This window comes from Macrobrachium rosenbergii, chromosome 42 (assembly GCF_040412425.1).
Source record: "Macrobrachium rosenbergii isolate ZJJX-2024 chromosome 42, ASM4041242v1, whole genome shotgun sequence".
Classification (NCBI taxonomy): Eukaryota; Metazoa; Arthropoda; class Malacostraca; order Decapoda; family Palaemonidae; genus Macrobrachium; species Macrobrachium rosenbergii.
This window is the reverse complement of record NC_089782.1, coordinates 51389778-51412433: the sequence shown is the minus strand read 5'-3', so window position 1 is coordinate 51412433 and position 22656 is coordinate 51389778. Positions and strand designations below refer to the sequence as shown.

At 39.0% G+C, this 22656-nt stretch overlaps 4 protein-coding genes across 4 annotated transcripts; 2 read left to right on the top strand and 2 right to left on the bottom strand.

The window, feature by feature from the left end:
* Window positions 1-7195: 7195 nt before the first annotated feature.
* Window positions 7196-8315, bottom strand: LOC136827692 (crustacyanin-A2 subunit-like). Its single transcript, XM_067085156.1, has 3 exons — window positions 8130-8315; window positions 7615-7831; window positions 7196-7499 (listed from the first exon to the last, which is right to left on the bottom strand). Exons 1-3 carry the CDS (start codon window positions 8253-8255, stop codon window positions 7267-7269), a joined length of 576 nt encoding a protein of 191 aa, XP_066941257.1. The 5' UTR covers window positions 8256-8315; the 3' UTR covers window positions 7196-7266.
* A 598-nt stretch (window positions 8316-8913) lies between these two features.
* On the top strand, window positions 8914-10480 carry LOC136827691 (crustacyanin-C1 subunit-like). The gene is made up of 4 exons (XM_067085154.1): window positions 8914-9090; window positions 9478-9562; window positions 9818-9940; window positions 10102-10480. The coding sequence occupies exons 1-4, from the start codon at window positions 8947-8949 to the stop codon at window positions 10347-10349; spliced, it is 600 nt and encodes a 199-aa protein (XP_066941255.1). The 5' UTR covers window positions 8914-8946; the 3' UTR covers window positions 10350-10480.
* A 4287-nt stretch (window positions 10481-14767) lies between these two features.
* LOC136827689 (crustacyanin-C1 subunit-like) lies at window positions 14768-16691 on the bottom strand. The gene is made up of 4 exons (XM_067085152.1): window positions 16254-16691; window positions 15761-15845; window positions 15291-15413; window positions 14768-15129 (listed from the first exon to the last, which is right to left on the bottom strand). Exons 1-4 carry the CDS (start codon window positions 16401-16403, stop codon window positions 14882-14884), a joined length of 606 nt encoding a protein of 201 aa, XP_066941253.1. The 5' UTR covers window positions 16404-16691; the 3' UTR covers window positions 14768-14881.
* A 407-nt stretch (window positions 16692-17098) lies between these two features.
* Window positions 17099-19189, top strand: LOC136827688 (crustacyanin-A2 subunit-like). The gene is made up of 3 exons (XM_067085150.1): window positions 17099-17253; window positions 18571-18787; window positions 18903-19189. Exons 1-3 carry the CDS (start codon window positions 17128-17130, stop codon window positions 19133-19135), a joined length of 576 nt encoding a protein of 191 aa, XP_066941251.1. The 5' UTR covers window positions 17099-17127; the 3' UTR covers window positions 19136-19189.
* The last annotated feature ends 3467 nt before the right edge of the window (window positions 19190-22656 follow it).

The window sequence follows — 22656 nt, the reverse complement described above, 5'->3', positions numbered from 1 at the left end:
GGTTTTTTTTTTCCCATGGGATTTTAGATTTAATTGTGGATTTAATTAGTACTTTCTTTTAATTTCTGGGATTAATTGTTAGAGTAAAGGGAATTAACATTCTGAGTTTCTTACTGTGTGGGAATTCTTTCAGGGAAAATTGTTTTTCCTGTAAGGGGTGTACTTTTGCAGGACTTGGGAAATTTTGCATTTGTGATCAGCCAAGAATAAACAAATGTATTTATTTACGAAGAAGAAAGCTGCGAAAATGGCGAGAGGAAATAGTGATCAGAGATTCCTTAGGTCTGCATATGGTTGTGTAGGGCGTGGAGATTCATTCCGCTGTTTGAAGGGTTTTGTTAAAGTTTGGAAGAGCCAAAGGTCAATGGTTGGGTTGAGTTCTCGGGCTCCACGGGTTCATTGTTTTAACTGTAATATGCAGGGACACATTAAGAGATTTTGTCGTTTTAAAAAATGTGGCAGTTGTAAGAGTTATGGTCATCCTTAGCAGTCTTGTCCGTCTCGGAGACAGTATAATGGTAGGCCTGCATTTCAGAATTTTGGTAGCTCAGGTAAGAAAGGTCCTCAAGCAAATATTTCGAGGGGATCTTGTGATCGGCGAGCATTGTCTAAAGACCAGTCAGTTGCAAGGGAAAACTGGATGGGTGTTTCTTGTGATATAGGACTTCTTGGGGAACCCTCTGATTCAAAGCCAGTGGTAAAAGGGTCTGTGCATGGAATAAATATAAGGGTTTTTATAGATACAGGTGCCTCTATTAATTTGATGAATTATGACTTGTTCCGATCGATGTTTTCCGATCGTGCTTTGAGACCTGCTAAAGAGACAGTAATGTGATGTTCAAGCAAATAGGTTACAGGTTTTGGGATACGTAAATGTAGATTTATCTCTTGGGGGTAGAACTTTTACAGAACCACTTTTGGTTATACAAGGGGCTGCTTTGGGGAATACTCTGTTACTGGGTTATCCAGCATGTCGGAGATGGAAACTCTCGGTTCATACAGGGGTATGTGGTATAACTGTGGGAGTACCTGGTGTGTTTGTGCCTTATGAGGGGACGGATGTGAGTGTGATGGATGATGGTGATGGATCGAGTTTACATGAGAATTTGTGGGTGGATGCTGAACATGTGTTGGTGGGTGAGAAGTGTTATAAGGGAGTTTTGTCGGATGATGTGGTTCTGGGTCCTGGTATGGTTGTTGTGGTGAAAGTTCGAGTGAAAGGGGTGCATAAATCCAGACAGGTGTGTGTGGATGAGTGTGGCAGAAAGCTGAAGGGGGTAGTGTGTACGGATTCTATAAGCAATTACCAGAAGGGTACTTATGCAATCGACTTTGTTGACTGGATCAATGAAGATAATTCAGTTGCTATTGTCGGGGATTTTTGTAGTTTTTCAGAAGCAGATTTACAGGCTAGGAGGCAGATTTTTAGGGATCATTTAGCCAATGCTGATTATAAAGAATATGCTGGGGGAGTGGAAGATGTTCTGGCTGAGTTTGTAGACATTGTCGCACTCAAAGGGGATACGTTAGGGTTAACAAATGTATTAGAACACAAGGTTCAGTTGGTGGACAAGGCTAGGCTTATTTTTTTCCTTCATATAGGATTCCTTTTAAGATTAAAGAACAGGTAGAGCAAGAGGTTAATAAGTGTGAGGAAGAAGGCATTGTTAGGCCCAGTTCCTTGCCTTTTAATTTCCCGTTGTTGGCAGTGCCTAAGAAGGATGGTTCAGTCCGGGTTTGTGTGGACAGTAGGAAGTTTAAGACATGGGGTAGTAATGAACAGTTATGATCGGTAGTGGACAAAGAGGCCTTTTGATGGGTAGTCAAGCAGAGTTCCTTACGTATCATAAGCCATTGTTGGATCTTTTCAATAAGCCGGATCTTTCCCCTAAAAGGGCTGGGTGGTATCTGACAATCAGGGATTTTGATGTTAAGCTTAGGTATATAGAGGGTAGACATAATGTTGTAGCGGACACCTTAGTAGAAGCTTTTCTGATGCAGATGGTACTCATGTATGTTATGTATCTGGAGATTGCACTGACTGGGATATTAGTTTAGCAGAAGCTAAACAGGATGAGGATGAGATTTTGTCAGACGCAAAAGCGTTTCTTAGAGGGGAATTAGTTAGAAAGGGTTATAAGCTGCCTTTTTCAAGGCTTGAATTAGAGGGTAATTGGTTAGTTAGGAAGATTAGATACAGACTGAGGATAAGGGTGATACGACGCAAATAGTTGTTCCTAGGAGTTTAGTACCTACAGTTCTGGATATTGTTCACTGTAGGTCTGGCAGTCTGCATTTGGGTATTGAGAAGACGTATCAGAATACATGGGGACAATTCTTTTGGAAGAATATGCTCATGTCAGTGAAAGACTTTGTAACTGGTTGTTCAGTTTGTTATGCGTGTAAGCCATCGAGGGTCGTTTCTTGTAAATTGGGTTCATTTCCGATTCCAAGTAGGCCATTCTCAAGGGTCCATATGGACCTTTTAAGCAATTTCTGTGAATCTAGTTATGGTCATAGGCACCTGTTTGTGGTTGTTGACGAGTTAACTAGGTTCGTAGAGATTTTTCCGTTGAAGCATAAAACAGCGGAAGAGGTGGCAGTCGCATTTTGTTATGGGGTTCCTGGGGTTCTGATTACAGATAATGGGAGGGAATTTGTAAACAAGACATTAGAGTGTCTTGCAGATGTAATGGGCATTCGGAAGGTCACTATTATTCCCTATAGACCAGAAGCTAACGGGCTGTGTGAAGGGGCAAATAGGAAGGTCATTGAAGCTCTTCAGATGACCGCAGGTGGAAATGATTTAAATTGGGATCGATATATTCCACAGGTGCAGCATAGCATTAAGTCCATGGTTAGTGACACCATTGGAATGTCTCCCAATGAAGCACTGTTTGGTTACCCAAAGTGGATTGCGTTCGATTTGTTGCCTGTTCCATCGGGGGATGAGATGGTTAGGGCGCTCGTGTCGACAATGAAAGAGAGATATGCACGTCTCGCTAGAAATCTTGAAATGAAAACGGGGGTATGGTAGATAGAAGTCAGCAAAAGCCGGATAGAATTAAAGTTGCTGTGGGAGACAGGGTATTTGTGAAAATATATGTCAGGAATCAGTTGAACTATAAGCTAGGTCCTAAATTTGGAGGTCCTTTTCGTGTTGTAGATGTAAAGAAGGGGAATAGATTTGCTGTTCTAGATGAGAACACGGGTCTGACTCAGTTGACACATATATCTAAAATTCAAAAGACAGGTTAATGAGAGAATCCTATGGGTTAATTCCTTTGTTGTACTGTGGTTATGATCATTTTTTTCTTTTTCTCTCTCTCTCTTTGTTTTTTTAATGGGTTTTAAATGGGTGTCTTGTAGTTGTTTTTAACTGGGGAGGACATTGGTCCGTAGAGTTATACAAATCTTTAATTGTCCGAGTTCAGTTTTATTTTGCTCTTGTATGTTGCAATACTTAGTTAAAATTAAGTGCAAAATACCATACGGTTTTATAGATATATGGATTTCTTTTTTTTTTTGTTTTTTCTTTCCCATTTCGAGATCGGATATCTTAGAGATTCTTTCTTTTGTTATGCTGAAGTCTCTTATTCACATGACTTTGGGAGTCGTGGCATGGGCTAATTTCGTAGTGAGGTTAGGCCCATGTGTTAATATGTAAGAATATTAAGATGTGTAGCTGTCGTCTGACGCAATATCTTTGAGTACAGAGTTTCAGAATAAAGTTCTGTTGCTTAGGTTTTTTTTTTGGGGGGGGTTAACTTGTATATCGGACGGAATCTGCCTGATCTGTTATGGGTTTGGGCAAATCAGGTAGGGTTCAGGATAGGATTAGGAAGACTTTAATATGGCTTCCAAATTTAGGTGTCTAGATTTTTCAGTTCTCTTTTAGAAGGAGTAAGAGGGGTGCGCCATTGGTAATTGTAGCTGTTATGATCACTACTATGTCAGTTGCTAATTTGCTGAGATTTGAGCAGGTATCGACAGTATTTGCTAAACAGGGTAAAACTTTGATGATTTTTTGAGATAGTTATAAGAAATCAAGGGAAGGTTTTGAGACTAAGGGCTTCTTGAAATGGGTTATTGGTCACAAGTTGATAGGATGGGGGAGGTTTTAGATGTTATGGTAGTTTTGTCGTCCTGTCAAACTACCTTGTTGAATATTGAGGAAGAAGCAGAGTACGTGTCATCGCAAATTCAAACTCGGGTTAAGACAGTGGTTGCCACTTCTAAGGGGAATTTTGGGAGATACTGTACCTCTCGGATGTTTAGAGTTGCCTTTAATGAATTCAGTATATCTATATGGTTCTCAGGTAATTTTTACTGGGAAGAATTTGTATGGGCAGTATCTTAAAGTTAGTGTACCTGATAGGGGGTTGATTGTGGAAATTCCAGTTAGTAACTTGGAATTGTTTCATAGTTTTATCATATGACCCTTCCTTAGTGGTTTTAATGGTTTGGCAATAGTATGGCATAGTGAGGAGACTAGGTACCTTTTGGGTTGACTGTCAACATGACCGACTTATGTTATACACCACTTCCTCACAGCAGCACCTTATGAATGACTTCTATGACCTCAACTGATACAAGTGAGATGTGGGGGCCGTCTATGTTACGCCTGCAGGTTTCTATGCCTGCGCCTTCATGAGAGGATCCAGGGTTTTTTGGAGAGATGTCAGGCAGGACGTATGCAAATCACCATCGTTGCTGGGAGACATCTCTTTGGCGCAAAGGATTCATGGGCACCGCATTCAACATGGGCTTGTGCAGTTGCAAGCCGTTCAGCATAGTTGGATCACCAGGAATTCAAAATGTGAAGAGAAGCATGGGCTTGTACAGTTGCAAGCCGTCCAGAATATTTAGACCATCAAGCATGCAAGATGTGAAGTGATGCGTTCTACAATGAACTGTGTATTGGAATAACAATCGTGCATACAAGACAAATAATTTTCGTATCTAGTGCATATGGTTTGCTAAGATTTTGGAGCTGGCCCTTACCGAACTTTTGATTGGACAGTTATAGTACCTGAGCTTGGGTGGCCTGAGGTAGGTGGACCGAGCTCCTATTAAGTCTGTGATGAACTATGTGCTGGCCTGGCAGAGGCACATCCACTGCAGGTGCAATTGTGTCGACGTTGGACGTTTACACAGTTGATGCAGTGGGTATCTGACGCATGCATTTGGCAGCCTGTTCATGATCTAAGTGCGTGGAGACAGTGTGATCTTCAAACACTGAACTGGTGTCGTCATGTTTTTGGGGAGAAGTGATTAAGGAAGAGCATATATGTGTGTTGCACTCTCTAATGGTATATTATTAGAGGAACAGACAATCGTGAGGGGGACTGCGTTTTGTGGCTGGGTATGATTTGGTTGTTGTGCAGTGTTTAAAGACTGCCACTGGAAAATCTGTTATTTGCGCCATAGAAGTGAGTACCATAACTCATGAACACATCTTTTCCAGACATTATGTGAAAATACCCTGTTGTACTGCAGTGAAATTCCTCTGTGTCTCCATTATGCATTTTCCCATTCTGTTCTCCATTATGCATTTTTCTGTTTTGAATACTGATTTCTTGTAACACCATTTCAGGTTTTAATATATGGCGTGTTTCTTTTCACAGGAATTCTGGGTTCGTCCTGTGAGGACGAATATTTTGGAAATGGTGCTCTTCTACATGCTATATGACATTTATTTTGGTATAGAATAATTATGACCTTTTTACTTTGTTTGGTGACCAGGGTGTTAGTCACTAGTATTGGCTGGTCTAGAATCATTAATCTGAATGTATGTGAATCAGAATTTCCTCTAGTGATGATTCCCATTTATAGGGGGTGGGAATCACTCCATTTCATGACCGTAGCTTTTGCTGAATTACTTTCGTTAAATTTGCAAAGAAAGTCTAGTTTTGTGTCTGGGTGTTTATTTCCAGTAGGCCTTTGTCTGAGGTTAGATACAGGGAGAGGAGTCGAAGACGAAGAAGGAATGTGCTGACCCAACGATAAGCCATCGCCACCAGAGAGTTAGAGATGTAAGTTGAAATGGTGTTGTTCTTAAAACAGATGCTGTAAGGGATTATGACCCTAGTTAACCTTGTGTAGGGTCATTAACATATACTGTATATATATATATATATATATATATATATATATATATATATATATATATATATATATATATATATATATGAAGTGAGTACCCTTGGCAAAGGTTGCTGTCATTAATGAAGTCAATATCCTATGATGATTTAGCCGTTGCATGTGCTGTAAATGAATTAAGATATATGGATTGGTTCCAGAGAAACTTAATAGTAATAGTGTGCCACCGTACTGTTTAGTTCTGTTAAACTTCTTGACACTTTCTTCAGTCATATTTATATTTTCATTGAACCCCATTCTAATGCAATGTACTAAGCTTGAATTTGTGAGTTAGTCTCCTTCCATTCTTTCTGAATATTTTGGTCCCGTTATTCCGTTCATATATACGGTGACCAGAACCATATTGTTTTCGTTATAAGCAGACACAAGTACTGCAGTTGGTAACGCATATTGAACTGTTGTGAACCTGTAATCTCTAGTTACGGTTCTCAGATGGAAGACGTGTTGAGAAAGTTAAGGTAATTATGAACCTATCTGTTCATAGTTTCATATATAAATATATATTCATATAAGTTCCGGTAATAAAACAGTCAGTCTTCATTTATACTTGAAATTGTTCGTATGTTGCTCGATCACTTGTCCAATACATTTAAGTGATACTAGTAAACTAGATTATCATCAATAAGGAAAATTCATGTGCGAATAAAAAAGTATTTTAAATACACAATATTTGAATGCATGAGTTTCTCATTTTTCAAGCCTATTTAATTTATGTATGATCTTCATGAGTAAAGTAGAAAACTTGCAGAAGACGTAGAATCGAGTTTCTAGGAGGAAAGGAAGAACTGCGAAAAGAATTCGGAACCACTGACATGTCGAATAGTGATGGTGAAGAGGTGCAGAAACTGGTGAGTGACAGTTGTTAATGGCGATTAAAGGGTATGTCACAAGTTAATTCTGCACATAACTAGCTCAAAAGAGGCAAAGAAAAAATTAATATTTTATATCTTGGCCCTACCAAAATTATTTCAGGTAAAATTTCTCTTGGCCTTTAAAACAATATTCAGTCGAACTCAAGGGCTAAGAATACAGATTTAAAGACGTAGTTTATTAAAAACAAGAGAACAACTGTAGGAAAGCCTCAAAAAACAAGAGTGATCATTTTCACGCCCTGTAGACGCACTCGGCTGAGTGAGGGACAGTAATGAATTTAGAGAAGTCGATTCCGCTCCTTCTGAAGACTTCGGCGCACTTTGCTGTGGCAGGTCCTCCGTTCTGGGGCGTCCTGGAGAAGACGAAGGCGAACTCGGTCTTGTAGGTGTTCCAGTCGAGGCAGGAGTAGACGCAAGAGTAGGTGTCGTAGTCGGTCTCGATGACTTGGTAAGGGTATCCCATCACTGGAAACAAGTGAAGGAAATATTGGTAAATATATCCAGAAAAATTATTCGTAGTTTGTATGGTTAAAAGATATAAAACAAAGATTTTACCAAGCAAAGGCATCTATTTTCTCACCTGTTGGGAAATCAATCAGCATGTGGCTGGCAGCGAACTCCTTGGTAGGGTAGATCTTGCCTTCCAACTTGAGGTGCTGGTCTTGAGGACTGAAACCAGCTGTAGCTACCTTGAAGCCGAAGTCAGAAGACGAGTAATCGTAGAAGGAGTTGATACATTTGGTGTATGGCTGATAAGCGTTCTCCAAGATCTCTGTCTGGTACCAACGGCCGTGATACTGAAAAGGAAAAGGAAATTTCAAGTCAGTTTTGGGTTCAGTCCTGCTGACAGCTTTTCACCAGTCATAGAAATCAAAAGGATACGAGTGTTAATCTTCCAAATATTTGATATTATGTCATCATATCAGTTAAAGGATTTAAAATCAACAGTATATAATTGAGAATGACGATAGAATAAAGTTAACAAATGAAGTTAGTAAAATAAGCATCTTCTTCCTCTCGTTGACACAAGCAGTGCCACGACCACTTCCTATTGCTTCTGATAATAATGATAATAGACAAACAAGATTCTCTTACCCTTCTCAGATCAAACGAGTCCTGGACCTTAACATTGGCGCAACTTCCAGGCACCAAGAATTCTGGAAGCGCACTGGATGCAGCAGATGCCACTAGACTCAGGGCAATGAACGCGATGCTAAGCATCTTGAATCCTGACCAGGTGGAAGTTTTACCGCGAAGCTGAAGAGCGTCTGATGCTCGGTTTGTTTCGGGGCCCGTTTATATATATCCCTGGAGAGACGTCGGGATGCGTGGTGCGCGATGCTCTTCAAGTCAAGACCTTTTTTGTGGGTGGTGTGGGGGCGGGGGTGAGACCGGTTTAATTTCAGCCGGCCTCAGGACCGGATATCCCCGCACTCCCTTGTTTTTCAAGGTAGCCTCTGGTATATTGCACATATAATTTACACTGTATTACACTTTATCCCATGGGTGACGTGATAATGGAAATTGATAATTGGACAAAAGAAAATAATCAAGAAGAGGTTGATAAATAAATAAAAATATCCAGAAGAGAATGAGAAGTGTTTTTGTCGTTATCCTGCTCCCGAACTAGCTGTCAAAAAGCCCATATTTAATGTTGATGCAAAATATGGATTACTCGTGCAAGTGAATATAGAGACAAAATCACGCCTTACCTCTGTCTGAAAAATAAACTTAAACTGTGTTTAGATATACGCCCTATCGAAGTAGTAGGCGAGGACGAAAACAATAAACCAGCAACCAAAGAAGAGGCGTCTTACGTAACTTGGGTCCGGCGAGCAGTGGGACAGCGCGTATATATAAGGCCTGGGGTTGGCCTGAGCCTCACAAAGGCTAGTACCTTGAGCTCGTAGCAATGACCCGCTCATCCCTCCTTGTTGCGTTGGTGCTTGTTGCTGGGGCCGTCGCAGACAAAGTTCCCGACTTCGTCACGAAAGGAAAATGCCCAGCTGTAAATGAACAAACACTATGGGCAGCACAGAAACCCAACCACTCTAGGGTAAATATTTTCTCTTCTTGTTTCGGTTGTCGGTAGAGAATTTCCCTCGAAGAGGAGTTCCAGTACTATATCATAAATGAGAAGGTAAACCATTAGCAAAGACTTCTCCAGATTTATTCGTTAAAGTAAAACTCTGGCAAAGTTGCAATCAATTTTTCATCTTTCTTCAGGAATTGCAGGATTAAGAGATTGCTTCTCTCTTGTTCAGTATCATTTTTCGCTTTTACCCGAGTTTCTTTGCTCTCGAAGGATGGATTAATACTTTTCTTAAAACCAGAAATAGTCTCCACTGCTTGAAGGGCAGATCGGCACAAATTTAATCTAAATGTGTATCAGTTTATGTTTTATTCATATCGTTGGAAAATAGCAATCTTTATTTTCCCATAGTTCGGAGGTACGTGGTATCAATACGCCATCACTTCAAACCCCTACCAGCTATTGGATCAGTGCGTCCGTCTCCAGTATGACTTCAGTAAGTAGGAATTTTCAAAAGCGTGTTCACATACGAATCAGTCTTCCTTCGCATGAGGTTCATTTTGAGTTGTCATTTTTTAATGGCGTTTCTGATATTACCTGAAAAAATAAAGATCAGGTGCATTACCAACATACTGAGCCACGGTCTTAACGTAGCACTTACTCTCAAGGCTTTTGTCCCTGTGGCTGTCAAATAGTTAAAAGTACGGTGTGCTTATCCTTCATAACTAGGGATCTATTTCAATCCTTCTAGACGGCAGCGGCTTTGACGCAAAGGCCTATGGCATCACCGCCGAAGGAAATACATTGAAGAGACAAGGACAGATCGCCCCCATGCCCCTGGGAGATCCCCACCTCATGGTGGCCTTTGATAACTGTAAGTAAACGTTTGATCTGCTGCTGAATGACATCAATTTCATGGATTATAACTTTCCAAAATACCCTTAGTTTCTGTCTGGCGCCTTTGAGAGGCGGCCAAAGAAGTAGGGTTAATGGAGGTCATGCGGTTTATTTATTTGTTTGTTTGTCTGTCTGCAGCCTTCCCCGCCCCCCTCGTCATCCTGGACACCGACTACGACAACTACGCCTGCCTCTACTCCTGCATGGACTACAACTTCGAATACCACTCCGATTTCTCCTTCATCTTCACCCGCAGCCCGACGCCCTCCAGCACCTACATCAAGAAATGCGAAACCGCCTTCAGCAGCATCGGCCTCGACCTCTCCCGGTTCTTCAAGACCGTCCAGGGACCCCGATGCCCTTACAATGATCTGGCTAGGCTTTAAAGCGTTCAGGGTCTTCCATGATCATTTTCTATTCATCCTACTTTAAGCACGTCTTGCATTCTATCAGTTCTTTTAGCATGAGCCCGTTTTCTTATCCTTATTTTTCGTAATAAATATAAGTTGTTACTCGTCGTGCTTGTTTTCTTTGGCCCATTCAGTGTGCATAAAAGACGGTTTTACTGTTTCATAACTGAAACAAATTTCCAAAACATCGCTGTAGTATTTGCACGTAAAGATGACTAGGAAAAACCAGAATCCCGGAAAAATTGTCTTCATTATGCAGATAATGGTTAACTTTACATGATGAGCAGCGACATATACTAGCGAATATTCTTTATTATGTGTGCTCATTAAATCCAAATCTTTTTGATATACGTTGCATCATTTCTTTCTAGAGTAATACCCAAAGAATTACTCGAAACCAAAAGTTTCTTCTTGAAGTACGAAAGCGTCCTGGCTTCGAACTGCATTTATCTGCCTTCTGTGATACCGCACTAGCGCGAAGCCTGTAATACAATTTATGTTTGGAAAGCCAGAATAAAGCATTGCACAGATCAGTCCAAACCCTTCTCAAGGTCAAGCAGAACGAAGAAGACCTGTGCAGTAACGCCTCGCAGTGCTATTCGTGAGCTTCCGGAAAGAAAAAAAAAAAAAAAACACCATATTTTCTAGATTTCTTTCCGCGACGTGTATCATCAAGGTCATGCAGCTCTCAGCAACAACGAGAGAACACAGATCCTTTGGGTTTCTAATTTATGATGTTCTTCGTATCTCTCTCTCTCTCTCTCTCTCTCTCTCTCTCTCTCTCTCTCTATATATATATATATATATATATATATATATATATATATATATATATATATATATATATATATATATATATATATATATATATATATATATATATATATATATATATTATATATATATATATATATATATATATATATATATAATATATATATATAACATATGTATGTGTGTATATATATATATATATACATGTATATGTGTGTGTGTGTGTGGACAGAAGGATCCACAGTAATATTCTTGATTAGCAAAGTGGAATGCATTTGTGAAGATATATACCAAGCTTATAGCTTCCGCCCATCCCACTGTGGACTTGATCACTAAGAGAAAATGAGACATCCATCAATGGTGAAGAGCGAGGACAAAATATAAATAAAATGAAACTGATGAAATTGCAGCTTCGTCTGTTTCTTATATTCAGTCCACGCATAATAGGAAAATTAAGGACATTATAAACAAGTAAATAATGCGCCGAAGTTTCTTCGGCGCAATCGAGTTTTCTGTACAGACGTTGCAGCGTATAATCAAGGCCACCGAAAAAATCTCTTTTGGGGGTCTACGTATAATGCTGTGTGAGCCGCGTCCATGAAACTTTAACCACGGCCTGGTGGTGGCATATCCTGTATCGTTGCCAGAAGCACGATTATGGCTAACCTTAACTTTAAATAAAATAACAACTAGGCTAGAGGACTGCAACTTGGTATGTTTGATGATCGGAGGTGGATGATAAACATACCAATTTGCAGCCCTCTAGTTTCGGTAGTTTTTAAGATCTGAGGCCGGACAGACAGAAGCCATCTCAACAGTTTTCTTTTACAGGAAACTAATAAACATCAGGGCCATCGGTTTGGCAGTGTACTCGTTTCTATTAGTTTGCAGGGTCCGGAGGTTCGCACCAGCCCTCCTACTCCCTTTTATACTTTAGCACATTTAGGGCAAGGGCCTGTGCTGGCATAAGGCCGTCATAATCTAAATGCAGTCGCCAACCAAGGGATCGGGCAAGAGCGTGATTCCCGTCTCTTGCCGATAGTCCTTATTTGCTTTGTTGTCGGTAGTCGTGTCCAAGGGCGTTCTGTCGCTCATGCCTCCCGTCAGATTCTCACGGATGTCCTGTGGTTTCCTTGAAGAAGGGAGGATGAAGTCCGTGTTCCACTCTATATTTAACGCAGGCTGTTGTTGAATTATACTTACAGCTTTTGCTACTTGCGATCTGTGGAACTTGATTGCACAATGTCTGCGCTTTCTAATAATTCTTCTAGTGTCAGTATATATATATATATATATATATATATATATATATATATATATATATATATATATATATATATATATATATATATGTATATATATATGTGTGTGTGTGTGTGTGTGTGTGTATGTACATATATATATATATATATATATATATATATATATATATATATATATATATATATATATATATATATATATATATATATATATATATTGTAAGGTTTTACATTTTTATTTTGAAACAGCCTTGTTTAACATGTTTGGTTGTTTTACCTGCCCTCCTATTACTATTTTAGGTGTAGCCTACTGAGGCGACTTCTATCACCTGGTTGCTTGTACCTTAAGGCAGGATCAGCATGGCCTTCGGTCGGCATTAGCACAGCACCAGCAGCGCCAGTTCTCATCAAGTTAGCAGCTTGAGATGGTTGGTACAGCAGGCGTTGGTTACCTGCTGACCGTTGTACTTCGTGGAGGAGTACGTCAATCAAATTCCCGAGGATGAGGTGGTGGCTTAACCTTGGTCACCAGATTAGAGGAGGCATTCTTCCATGGCAGCAGTGAAGCTGTCGCATCAACCTTGCGGTGATCATCAAGTGTTGTACGGAGATGTTCCCGCCTGCCGCCTTCTGTTGGTTTTCGACGATGTCACGGTGGTGGTTGATGGTCATCCTCGAGAACATGGCCTGTGATCTTAACGTCTGTTTATGATATTATTGATGTTAGTTATTTATGAAGTGATTGAGTAATTGCAGCTCTGGTTATTATGATTTATTGGTAATTATTCATGTTTTTGAGCTGATGTGGCACTGGTTATTTTTCATATTGAGCAAATGTGGCTCTTGATTGTTTTATGATGTGGTTATTGTTGACCAAGTGTGGCTCTTGGTTATTGATAAAGTGATTGAGCAAATGTGGCTCGGGTTATTTTTACATTATTACTGGGTTATTGAGCAAGTGGATGGCTCTATTTACTGTTTGTTGACTGCTGTTGCATTATTTATTGTTATGGTTTGACTGCTGTTATATTGGTTATTTTATTGTTGTTCAATTTAATGATTATTGTTGGCTGATTCCTGAACTCACCAGTGTATATATGTACAGATAATATAGTTAATAAATAGGTTTAAGGCATTTTGATAGTTTATTTTACTCCCTCCTCCTTGAATTGTCATTGGGCTTCCTTGTCACTTTAGTCCCGGTCTTAATTTTTTCAAGAAGATGCAGGAACCAAAAATCGGTTCATGACATATATATATATATATAAATATACGTAATATATATATATATATATATATATATATATATATATATATATATATATATAAGATATATATGTAATATATATATATATATATGTATATATATATATATATATATATATATATATAATATATATATATATATATATATATATATATATATATATATATATATATATATATATATATATATGCTGAGATGGACAGACAGACAAAGAAAAACTGCACATGTGTTTTCAATACCTATTACCCATTCACGATTTATAGTATTTAGGGATGAGGCTGCTAGTCCCACGGTCTGCACCATGGATTTCAAGTGGCTTAAATGCCAAATCATGAGTTTTTCGGGAATCCACATGGGGCACTTCTAGTAACAATAATTAAAGTTTAATCTAATATCCACCTTTTAATGTGCTACTAAAATAACGGCGAGTATTGACATTTATATTTTATAGTTTTTACACAATTTATTTACATTCATTTTTACATCTTAACACCATTGTTGCATTGGTTTTTCTTATTTTGTTCGCTAATTATATCCTCTTTGCTTTCCATTTTCAATTACACACCGAATGGTAGGCAATTTATGTTAATTTTGTTCCTCCTTGGGCAGTAATGACTTATTTTACTAGTTCTCTTTTCTATTTTCTATTCTTTTCTTGGTCTTCCTCTTTTCTGCGGTCATAGGTCCGACATACTGGGGAGGACTCCCTTCTTGCCTCTCACAAAGCGTCTTCCCAAACTCTGACAGCTGCGAGTGTTGACGGTTTCGCGAGCTTTGATTTCTGGCATTATTATTTTCATGACTTAAAGTGGCTTCTTCCACCATCAGAGTTCGCCACTGCACCGATATATATAGTGGAGGGTGTGGAGAGACACAAGTAATGCAATGTATTTACAGCCCTATGCGACTAAACAATAAGATTTATCATTGTTTTTTCTTCAATCTTAGAATGTAGGTGTTTTCCTAAATTTTTTATTGTCATTTCTGGAACAAATAAGTTTTTCTATTCTCGTTCATCCTTTGGAAGCCTAAAATCATTTGTCATATACATACAGGATTAAAAAAAGTTTAAAGGATCAAATAACGGAACGGTTTTATTGAACAATTACAATATAAGGTAAACGGGCACGTATGATTTGTGATAGAATGCAAGCCGTGCTCAAATTAGGATGAATAGAAAATGATCATGGAAGACCCTGAACGCTTTAAAGCCTAGCCAGATCATTGTAAGGGCATCGGGGTCCCTGGACGGTCTTGGAGAACCGGGAGAGGTCGAGGCCGATGTTGCTGAAGGCGGTTTCGCATTTCTTGATGTAGGTGCTGGAGGGCGTCGGGCTGCGGGTGAAGATGAAGGAGAAATCGGAGTGGTATTCGAAGTTGTAGTCCATGCAGGAGTAGAGGCAGGCGTAGTTGTCGTAGTCGGTGTCCAGGATGACGAGGGGGGCGGGGAAGGCTGCAGACAGACAAACAAACAAATAAATAAACCGCATGACCTTCATTAACACTACTTCTTTGACCGCCTCTCAAAGGCGCCAGACAGAAGCTAAGGGTATTTTGGAAAGTTATAATCCATGAAATTGATGTCATTCAGCAGCAGATCAAACGTTTACTTACAGTTATCAAAGGCCACCATGAGGTGGGGATCTCCCAGGGGCATGGGGGCGATCTGTCCTTGTCTCTTCAATGTATTTCCTTCGGCGGTGATGCCATAGGCCTTTGCGTCAAAGCCGCTGCCGTCTAGAAGGATTGAAATAGATCCCTAGTTATGAAGGATAAGCACACCGTACTTTTAACTATTTGACAGCCACAGGGACAAAAGCCTTGAGAGTAAGTGCTACGTTAAGACCGTGGCTCAGTATGTTGGTAATGCACCTGATCTTTATTTTTTCAGGTAATATCAGAAAAGCCATTAAAAAAGACAACCCGAAATGTGCATGCCACAAAAGGAAAACTGACTTTAGTAAATATGCAAAAGGTTACCCAAACCGCGACTAACAGATATGTAAGATTCAAAACCATACGTGTATTGACAAAATAAAATGAAATAAAGAAAAATCTGGAATGAATTTGCAATTTCCACTCACTGAAGTCATACTGAAGACGGACACACCGATCCAATAGCTGGTAGGGATTTGAAGTGATGGCATATTGATACCACGTCCCTCCGAACTGGAATAAAAAACGACCATCACTAATGGTTATATAAGCCCCAGGTAGAATGACATCATCCAGATGCCTTAGTGTTAAGTTACGATTGATCTTCTTTGAAATACATGTCTGAATAGCACGACATATTTCTGACACGTTGGCAAAGAAGATTACTTATTCTAATGGCCCTTCTTCGACCGAGAATAAACTCAAAAAGGAATTTGGTGAATTTAACTGAATGTGAGTTTTGGAACATCAAAGGATGAGTCCTGTGAGCCTGACGTTCTTCAAGAAAAATTAATTAATAATTCACGATACTTTTGCGAGATAGTTACTTCAGCAAGAAATGAGTAACGAGCAAATTTTCCCTATCACGAAACTCTAGTTTGCATTTATGCTAAAACTGAAGCCGAAAGAGAAAATGTTTACCCTCTCATGTTGGGACTTTTGTTCCGCCCAGAGCTTGTGTTCGTTAACAGAGGGACATTTCCCTTTCGCGACGAAGTCGGGAACTTTGTCTGCGATGACCCCAGCCAAGAGAACCAGCGCGGAGAATAGAGTCGAAGGATTCATTGCCATGCTCGTTCGAGGGGGAGAAGGATGCGTTGTGAGGCTGATTCATCCTGTCATCTTATATACACGTCCTGGTACACGCCTCCTATTACGTAAACTGTTTTTTTTTCAATTGCCCGTTCGCTGATGTGTTCCTGCTGCAGACTTTTTTTTATAAATATGTACACAACTCGCTCATCACATTTCTCGTCTGCTCTCGTTGTAACTTATTCGGTTTTATATCGCGTTAACCATATTTTCGTAGTGATGAAAACGTTCGAAACTTTTTTCGAAAGTAACTGAAATTAGTTAAGGCATCGGTTGTGGAAACAGTCTTAGATACGGAGTATTTTCCGTTTGGGACCCTTCGTTGTTAATCTTCTTGTATATTTGTTTTTGTCCTTTTCATTTATACCCAGTTCGTGCTTCTGAATTTTCATTTATCCGTGTACGTAACTCGGAAAATCATTCCACAGCATGGTAACAGCCGGGACAAAGTTAGGCCGCAGGGCAAAAACGCGAACAGAAAGACGACTGTAACCTTGAAGAGAGAGAGAGAGAGTAAAAAACATCCCAAAGCCACGGGGCAAAAGCACCACCCTTGTCCTGAAGAGTATCGTACAACGTGCACCCAAAGCTTCTCATAAAAAAACGCCGCGGTTTTGGGGAACATATAAATTGTTCTATGGAAAACAGAAACGTCAGACGCAGTCAGACTTTGCTCCAGCCTCGTCCTGCTCCTGGAATCGAGATGTTGAGCATTGCACTCTTTGTCCTCGGTCTGGTGGCATCTGTTGCTCCTAGTAAGCTTCCAGAATTCTTGGTGTCTGGAAACTGCGCCAATATCAAAGTCCAGGACATGTTTGATCTCAGAAGGGTGAGTATGTGCCCTTTTTGATCATTTATATTATTTGCCATTATTTGTAGTAGCATTGTTGTTTTGCGATACTATAAGACTAGTAGTATTTGCGATAGAGAGGATAATAATTTGTCTTCATGTTTTTTTTTTCTTAATTTGGCAATTTATTATGCAAAATTACAACATTCGCTCTTCACTGTTCGCCATTATATGAAATTATTCTACCTTACATATTTTTACACGCTTTTGTTTAACTTGACTTCTGTGCCTGTCTGTCTGTTTGGGTCAAAACTTGTAACTCAATTTTCGACCTGTTCCCTTTGTCCGATGGACTTGAAATTTTGCATAGTTACTCAATCCCGGTGACAATGCAACTTTACGTCATCAGTAGACCTGCCGTGACCTCTAGTGACCCTACAGTGACCTCTCCCAGTACCTCAGGATTTGTATGACATGAATAACTCTTCGGATTTTTCATACCTTCTTTGACTCGGCAGAATAAGTTAATAACTATACAGATTTTCAAACCTTTTGCTCGAAAGGATATCACGTTCAGTTTCATTAGCTACAATCATAATTTGGTTACAATTTCTGTCAAAACTAAAAAGTATAGAGTAAAAAATAGAAAAAAAATTTTAAACGCTTTTATTAAAATGCACTAAAAAGTACAAAATTATTTTTTGAGACACACCAGGATTTTCTTACAATTAATCATGTCTACAAAAATAAAAGCGTGGGCGCCATATATGGAAGGAAATGCTACAAGAAAAGAAATATATTTTTTTATTTCTTGTAGCATTTCCTTCCAAGTTCAGCGCCACGCTTTTATTTTTGTTGACATGATTAATTGTAAGAAAATTCAGGTGTCTCTCAAAAATAATTTTTTTTATTTTTTAGTGCATTTTAATAAAATGTGTTTAAAGTTTAAAAGAAATTTTTATATTTTTTAATAATTAATTTTGTCAATGATTAGCATGTATCACTAAATTAACACGTAAAAGCACATTTACCATATATATACATATATGTGTGTGTGTGTATATATATATACACACACACACATATATATATATATATATATATATATATATATATATATATATATATATATATATATATATATATATATATATATATATATATACTTATATATATATATACTTTTCTGGCTCAGCCTGTCAGTTATTTTCCCCAAGTGCTAAAGTACACATGGGATCTAAAACTTTATGGCAACACCAACAATATTCTCTGCTCTTTTTCTTATCCTCAAGACTGAAGTCTTGAGCGTGTGTGTTTTAAGTATGAAATAAATCGTTGTCTCTACACTCTATTTAGTATCACGGCCGTTGGTACCAAACTGAAATCCTGGAGAACGCTTACCAGCCTTACACCAAATGTATCAATTCCTTCTACGATTACTCGGCTGCTGACTTCGGCTTCAAGGTAGCTACAGCTGGTTTCAGTCCTCAAGACCAGCACCTCAAGTTGGAAGGCAAGATCTACCCTACCAAGGAGTTCGCTGCCAGCCACATGCTGATTGATTTCCCAACAGGTGAGAAAATAGATGCCTTTGCCTGGTAAAATCTTTGTTTTATATTTTTTAACCATACAAACTACGACTAATTTTTATGGACATATTTACCTATATTTCCTTCACTTGTTTCCAGTGATGGGATACCCTTACCAAGTCATCGAGACCGACTACGACACCTACTCTTGCGTCTACTCCTGCCTCGACTGGAACACCTACAAGACCGAGTTCGCCTTCGTCTTCTCCAGGACGCCCCAGAACGGAGGACCTGCCACAGCAAAGTGCGCCGAAGTCTTCAGGAAGAGCGGAATCGACTTCTCTAAATTCATTACTGTCCCTCACTCAGCTGAGTGTGTCTACAGGGCGTGAACATTGACCACTGTCTCTATATTAGGATTATGGTTTCATTTTTTTATCAACTTCTATGTTTATAATAAACTCCATCTCCTTTAAGGATGTGTTCTTAACCCTTCAGTATGACTGAAATATAAGTATTCTTAGTTATACATATTATTCATTTTGTTCCAGCATCTAAAGAACTAGGATAATTTTTGGTTTTGGATACGTGAAGTATTAACAATTCGGGTGTTTTTAATTATGCCTTTATTTAAAGAAAAGGTTTGACAAAAACAGAATTATGATATCAGATTAAAACTAAAAAAAAAATAAAACACAAGAAAATCCGTAGTGAACTGCAAAATTAAGGGATAATGTTTCTGTTAGTAATCGGTTTCCGAGCCTTCTCAGCTTTTTCTAAGTAAGTGCCCAGCTTGCGCTGTCTTTGGCTCCTGAAATCTCTCCTTGAACAGTTTACCAGAGCTTCTTTAGTAGCTGTCAGTCGTGATAGATTTCGTGAACCTGAAGAACCTACGAAGGGACTAGGTTCCTCCAATGGTTGCATTAGCAACACTCTAGACCAGTTCGAGGTCTTCCTCCAACCTTGTCCTAATCCCCGTCCATCTCCCACCTATGCCGCCCCCACCACCCCCAAAAGCAGAAGAAATTATGCCGATGCTTGGTATGTTACTCTTGTGTGTATGTGTGTGTGTGTGAGTGTCAGTGTGCGCTCGTGAGCGTCCGGGGACCAAAGAGCTGATAAAAAAAATCTTGTTGCCAAGCGAAAGATCTAGTCAGAAGCAGAAGACGGAGTGAAGGTTAATGACCTTACCTTGTAAACGTACAAAGCGTAACTGAAATCTGCAATAAATCTAGAAGAGCCGTGTAAATGCCGGCGGGTCGCCATGAAACGAGAAAGCCAAGCGAAGAAATAAACAGGAGTCTACGACTAGAAATATCTTAAACGGAAATTTCTCTAATTTATCGAGGCGAAAATACTGATTCAAAAAAGAAATTAAATTTAAAATTTAGATATTATGATTCGATGCCTTTCATACATACGCTGCTTCAGTAAAACGAAATTTCGCTAAAAGAAAGAGAGAAAATTAAAGAACGAAACCTCTTTTGGGGAGTGGGGAGAGGCACTGTAGCCGTTTTTTTGTTTTATAGTTTTTTTAATAGCGTTTTATCCATTCTCTTGATAGAAAGGTTCTTTAATTTTAATTTCTCTTATATAATTACTCTCTCTCTCTCTCTCTCTCTCTCTCTCTCTCTCTCAATATAATGAATGATTTTAGTGCCATCAAAAATTACGGAAATATCGATTGTTTTACAGCTGTAGTTTACGGCCGAAATTTGAAATACATTTGTATTTTATCAAACATTATCTGCAATTTTAGACGGTAACAAAACCTGGACAGCGTCATTCATCAATTCATCGAAACCTCTTGGAGATCAGTCCAGATTTAGAACTGTTTTCCTTTTTATTTGATATCATAGGTTGATCTCAGGCCATGTAAAAGGTTAAGGTTTAAATCCCCCTATCATAGTGTATATCGTTGTCAAAATTAAAACATTTGAAATTCAAAACTGTAAAAAGCTTGATATGCGATATTCTCAGAGAAGGTGTCTGGATGAATGCTCTTACCAGTGTGCTCAATTATAATGCCATTTAGCCACTCCCTTCTGCCTTCTTAAGGTTTGTTTTAGCATATTTCCAGGAAAGCGTTTCATCGTACCTGTATCATCTTTGTTGCACAATGCTTCTAGCATCAGTACATGTATGAATCCGACAGTTCCTTTGAATTTTCTTCAAGGTATCAGTGAGACGGAAAAAGTCAAGCTGAGAACAAATAAGGACTTAAAACCTGCATACAAAACTGTTCGTTAAATGCCATTCCAAGACACTAATCTGAATGTATAGCAAACCGCTTAACACAAATCCCATGTTAATCCCATAATCCACTGACTGCATACCGTTCACTGTAAATTGAGTGTTCAAATGTGTTTCGACAACACAGGTCCCTTGCTGTTTCTTATCAGATGCAAGGCGACCAGTTACATATTCAGGAGTGGTCAGATCGACGTGTTCCATCTCTCTCCCGTTGGAAAGTGTATCAAGTTTATTTCTTCCTCTTCTTCTTCTTCTTCTTCTTCTTCTTCTTTTTCTTCTTCTTCTTCTTCTTTAATGTCACTGTCTTTTCTGTACTTATTGAAACAGCTTATTATTGTGTTTTTGTGTGTCCTTCGTGCTTTACTTTGAAAGTCAACTTCTCAGACACACTTCACTTCCTTTCCACTCCTAGACAGTCTAAGCCTCCTTTCCATCCTTTATCTAAACAGTCTTCTATTATCATATCAAATTTTCCTCTCTCCTATTTACATCCTTCTCCCCCAAAATTGGAATTCCTTTCCACACCATGGAATTTTTCCGCTACCAAAGAGACTATTTTTACACATCTTGTCATTCCTCCAATGTCAAACTGTATTCCTACTCCACTTGCACAATCACATTGTGCTACTACCTACCTTGATTAAATTTCTTTTTCTTGGCATTCTTTTAGCACCAAATCTGATGTTCTAACTCTCCTTGACATTTTACCACGTCCATAATGATTCACTTTCCATTCGTTGACATTTGCCTTCAACTTGATTAGCTTCTCTCCCCCTCTAAAATCGAACTCATTCTTTTACAGAAAAACCTCATTTCCTTCTCTCTTTTTGAGATACTTTTACTACCAAGCCTGATTTCCATCCCTTCCCCTGCATTTTCCAAAAATTTTTAGAACTTCCCTCCCCAATGAAATGTTACTCAGTCATATTGGTTTTTTCCATCATTCGTGTTTGTTCGCAGTCAGATGTTTTTCTTCCCCTCCATTGAAACTCTTCCACCAGAAACTCTGATGTCCTTCCTTCAGTCATGACAATTGTAAACCGCCAAACTTGATTTCCAACCAACACTAAGGCTACCTACTATTAGCTGATATATTTCCTTCTGTACCATTCATACAGTTGACACAGCGATCCTTGCATGCATTACAATCTGAACTTTCATGGACACTCTCAGTCTTTTCATAGACTCTTAATTCTATGCAAACATCCTGCTACCTACCGTCATTGCTTCGCCTATTTTGTGATCTTGCCACCAGTAAACTGATTCCTTTCCCCTTTAATATTCCTCTGCCTTTTTCCCTTTTACAGATTTCGCTACCAAACTTATTTCCTTTCCACATGATGGCTCCCACTGTTTGGTGGTATATACTGGACCTGGACACTCACGACAGGTATGTCACGACTTTGGTATGCCAGCTTGTAATTTCAGGATGCAAAACACATTTCTTACTTGCCAAATACCTCAAATACCCTTCCCTATATGCCTATACTAAAAGCAATCCTTGCCGCCCGAGCGACGCAGTTCATGGAGGTTTTCTGCTCCCCGTCCACCCCTACCGCCCCTGTTTTGATAAAGTTCATAACATCCAGTCTAAATAAAACGACCCTCTTTTCTGTCTTGAATCTACCAATTTGTTATTTGGGATGCCAGATAATTTGCA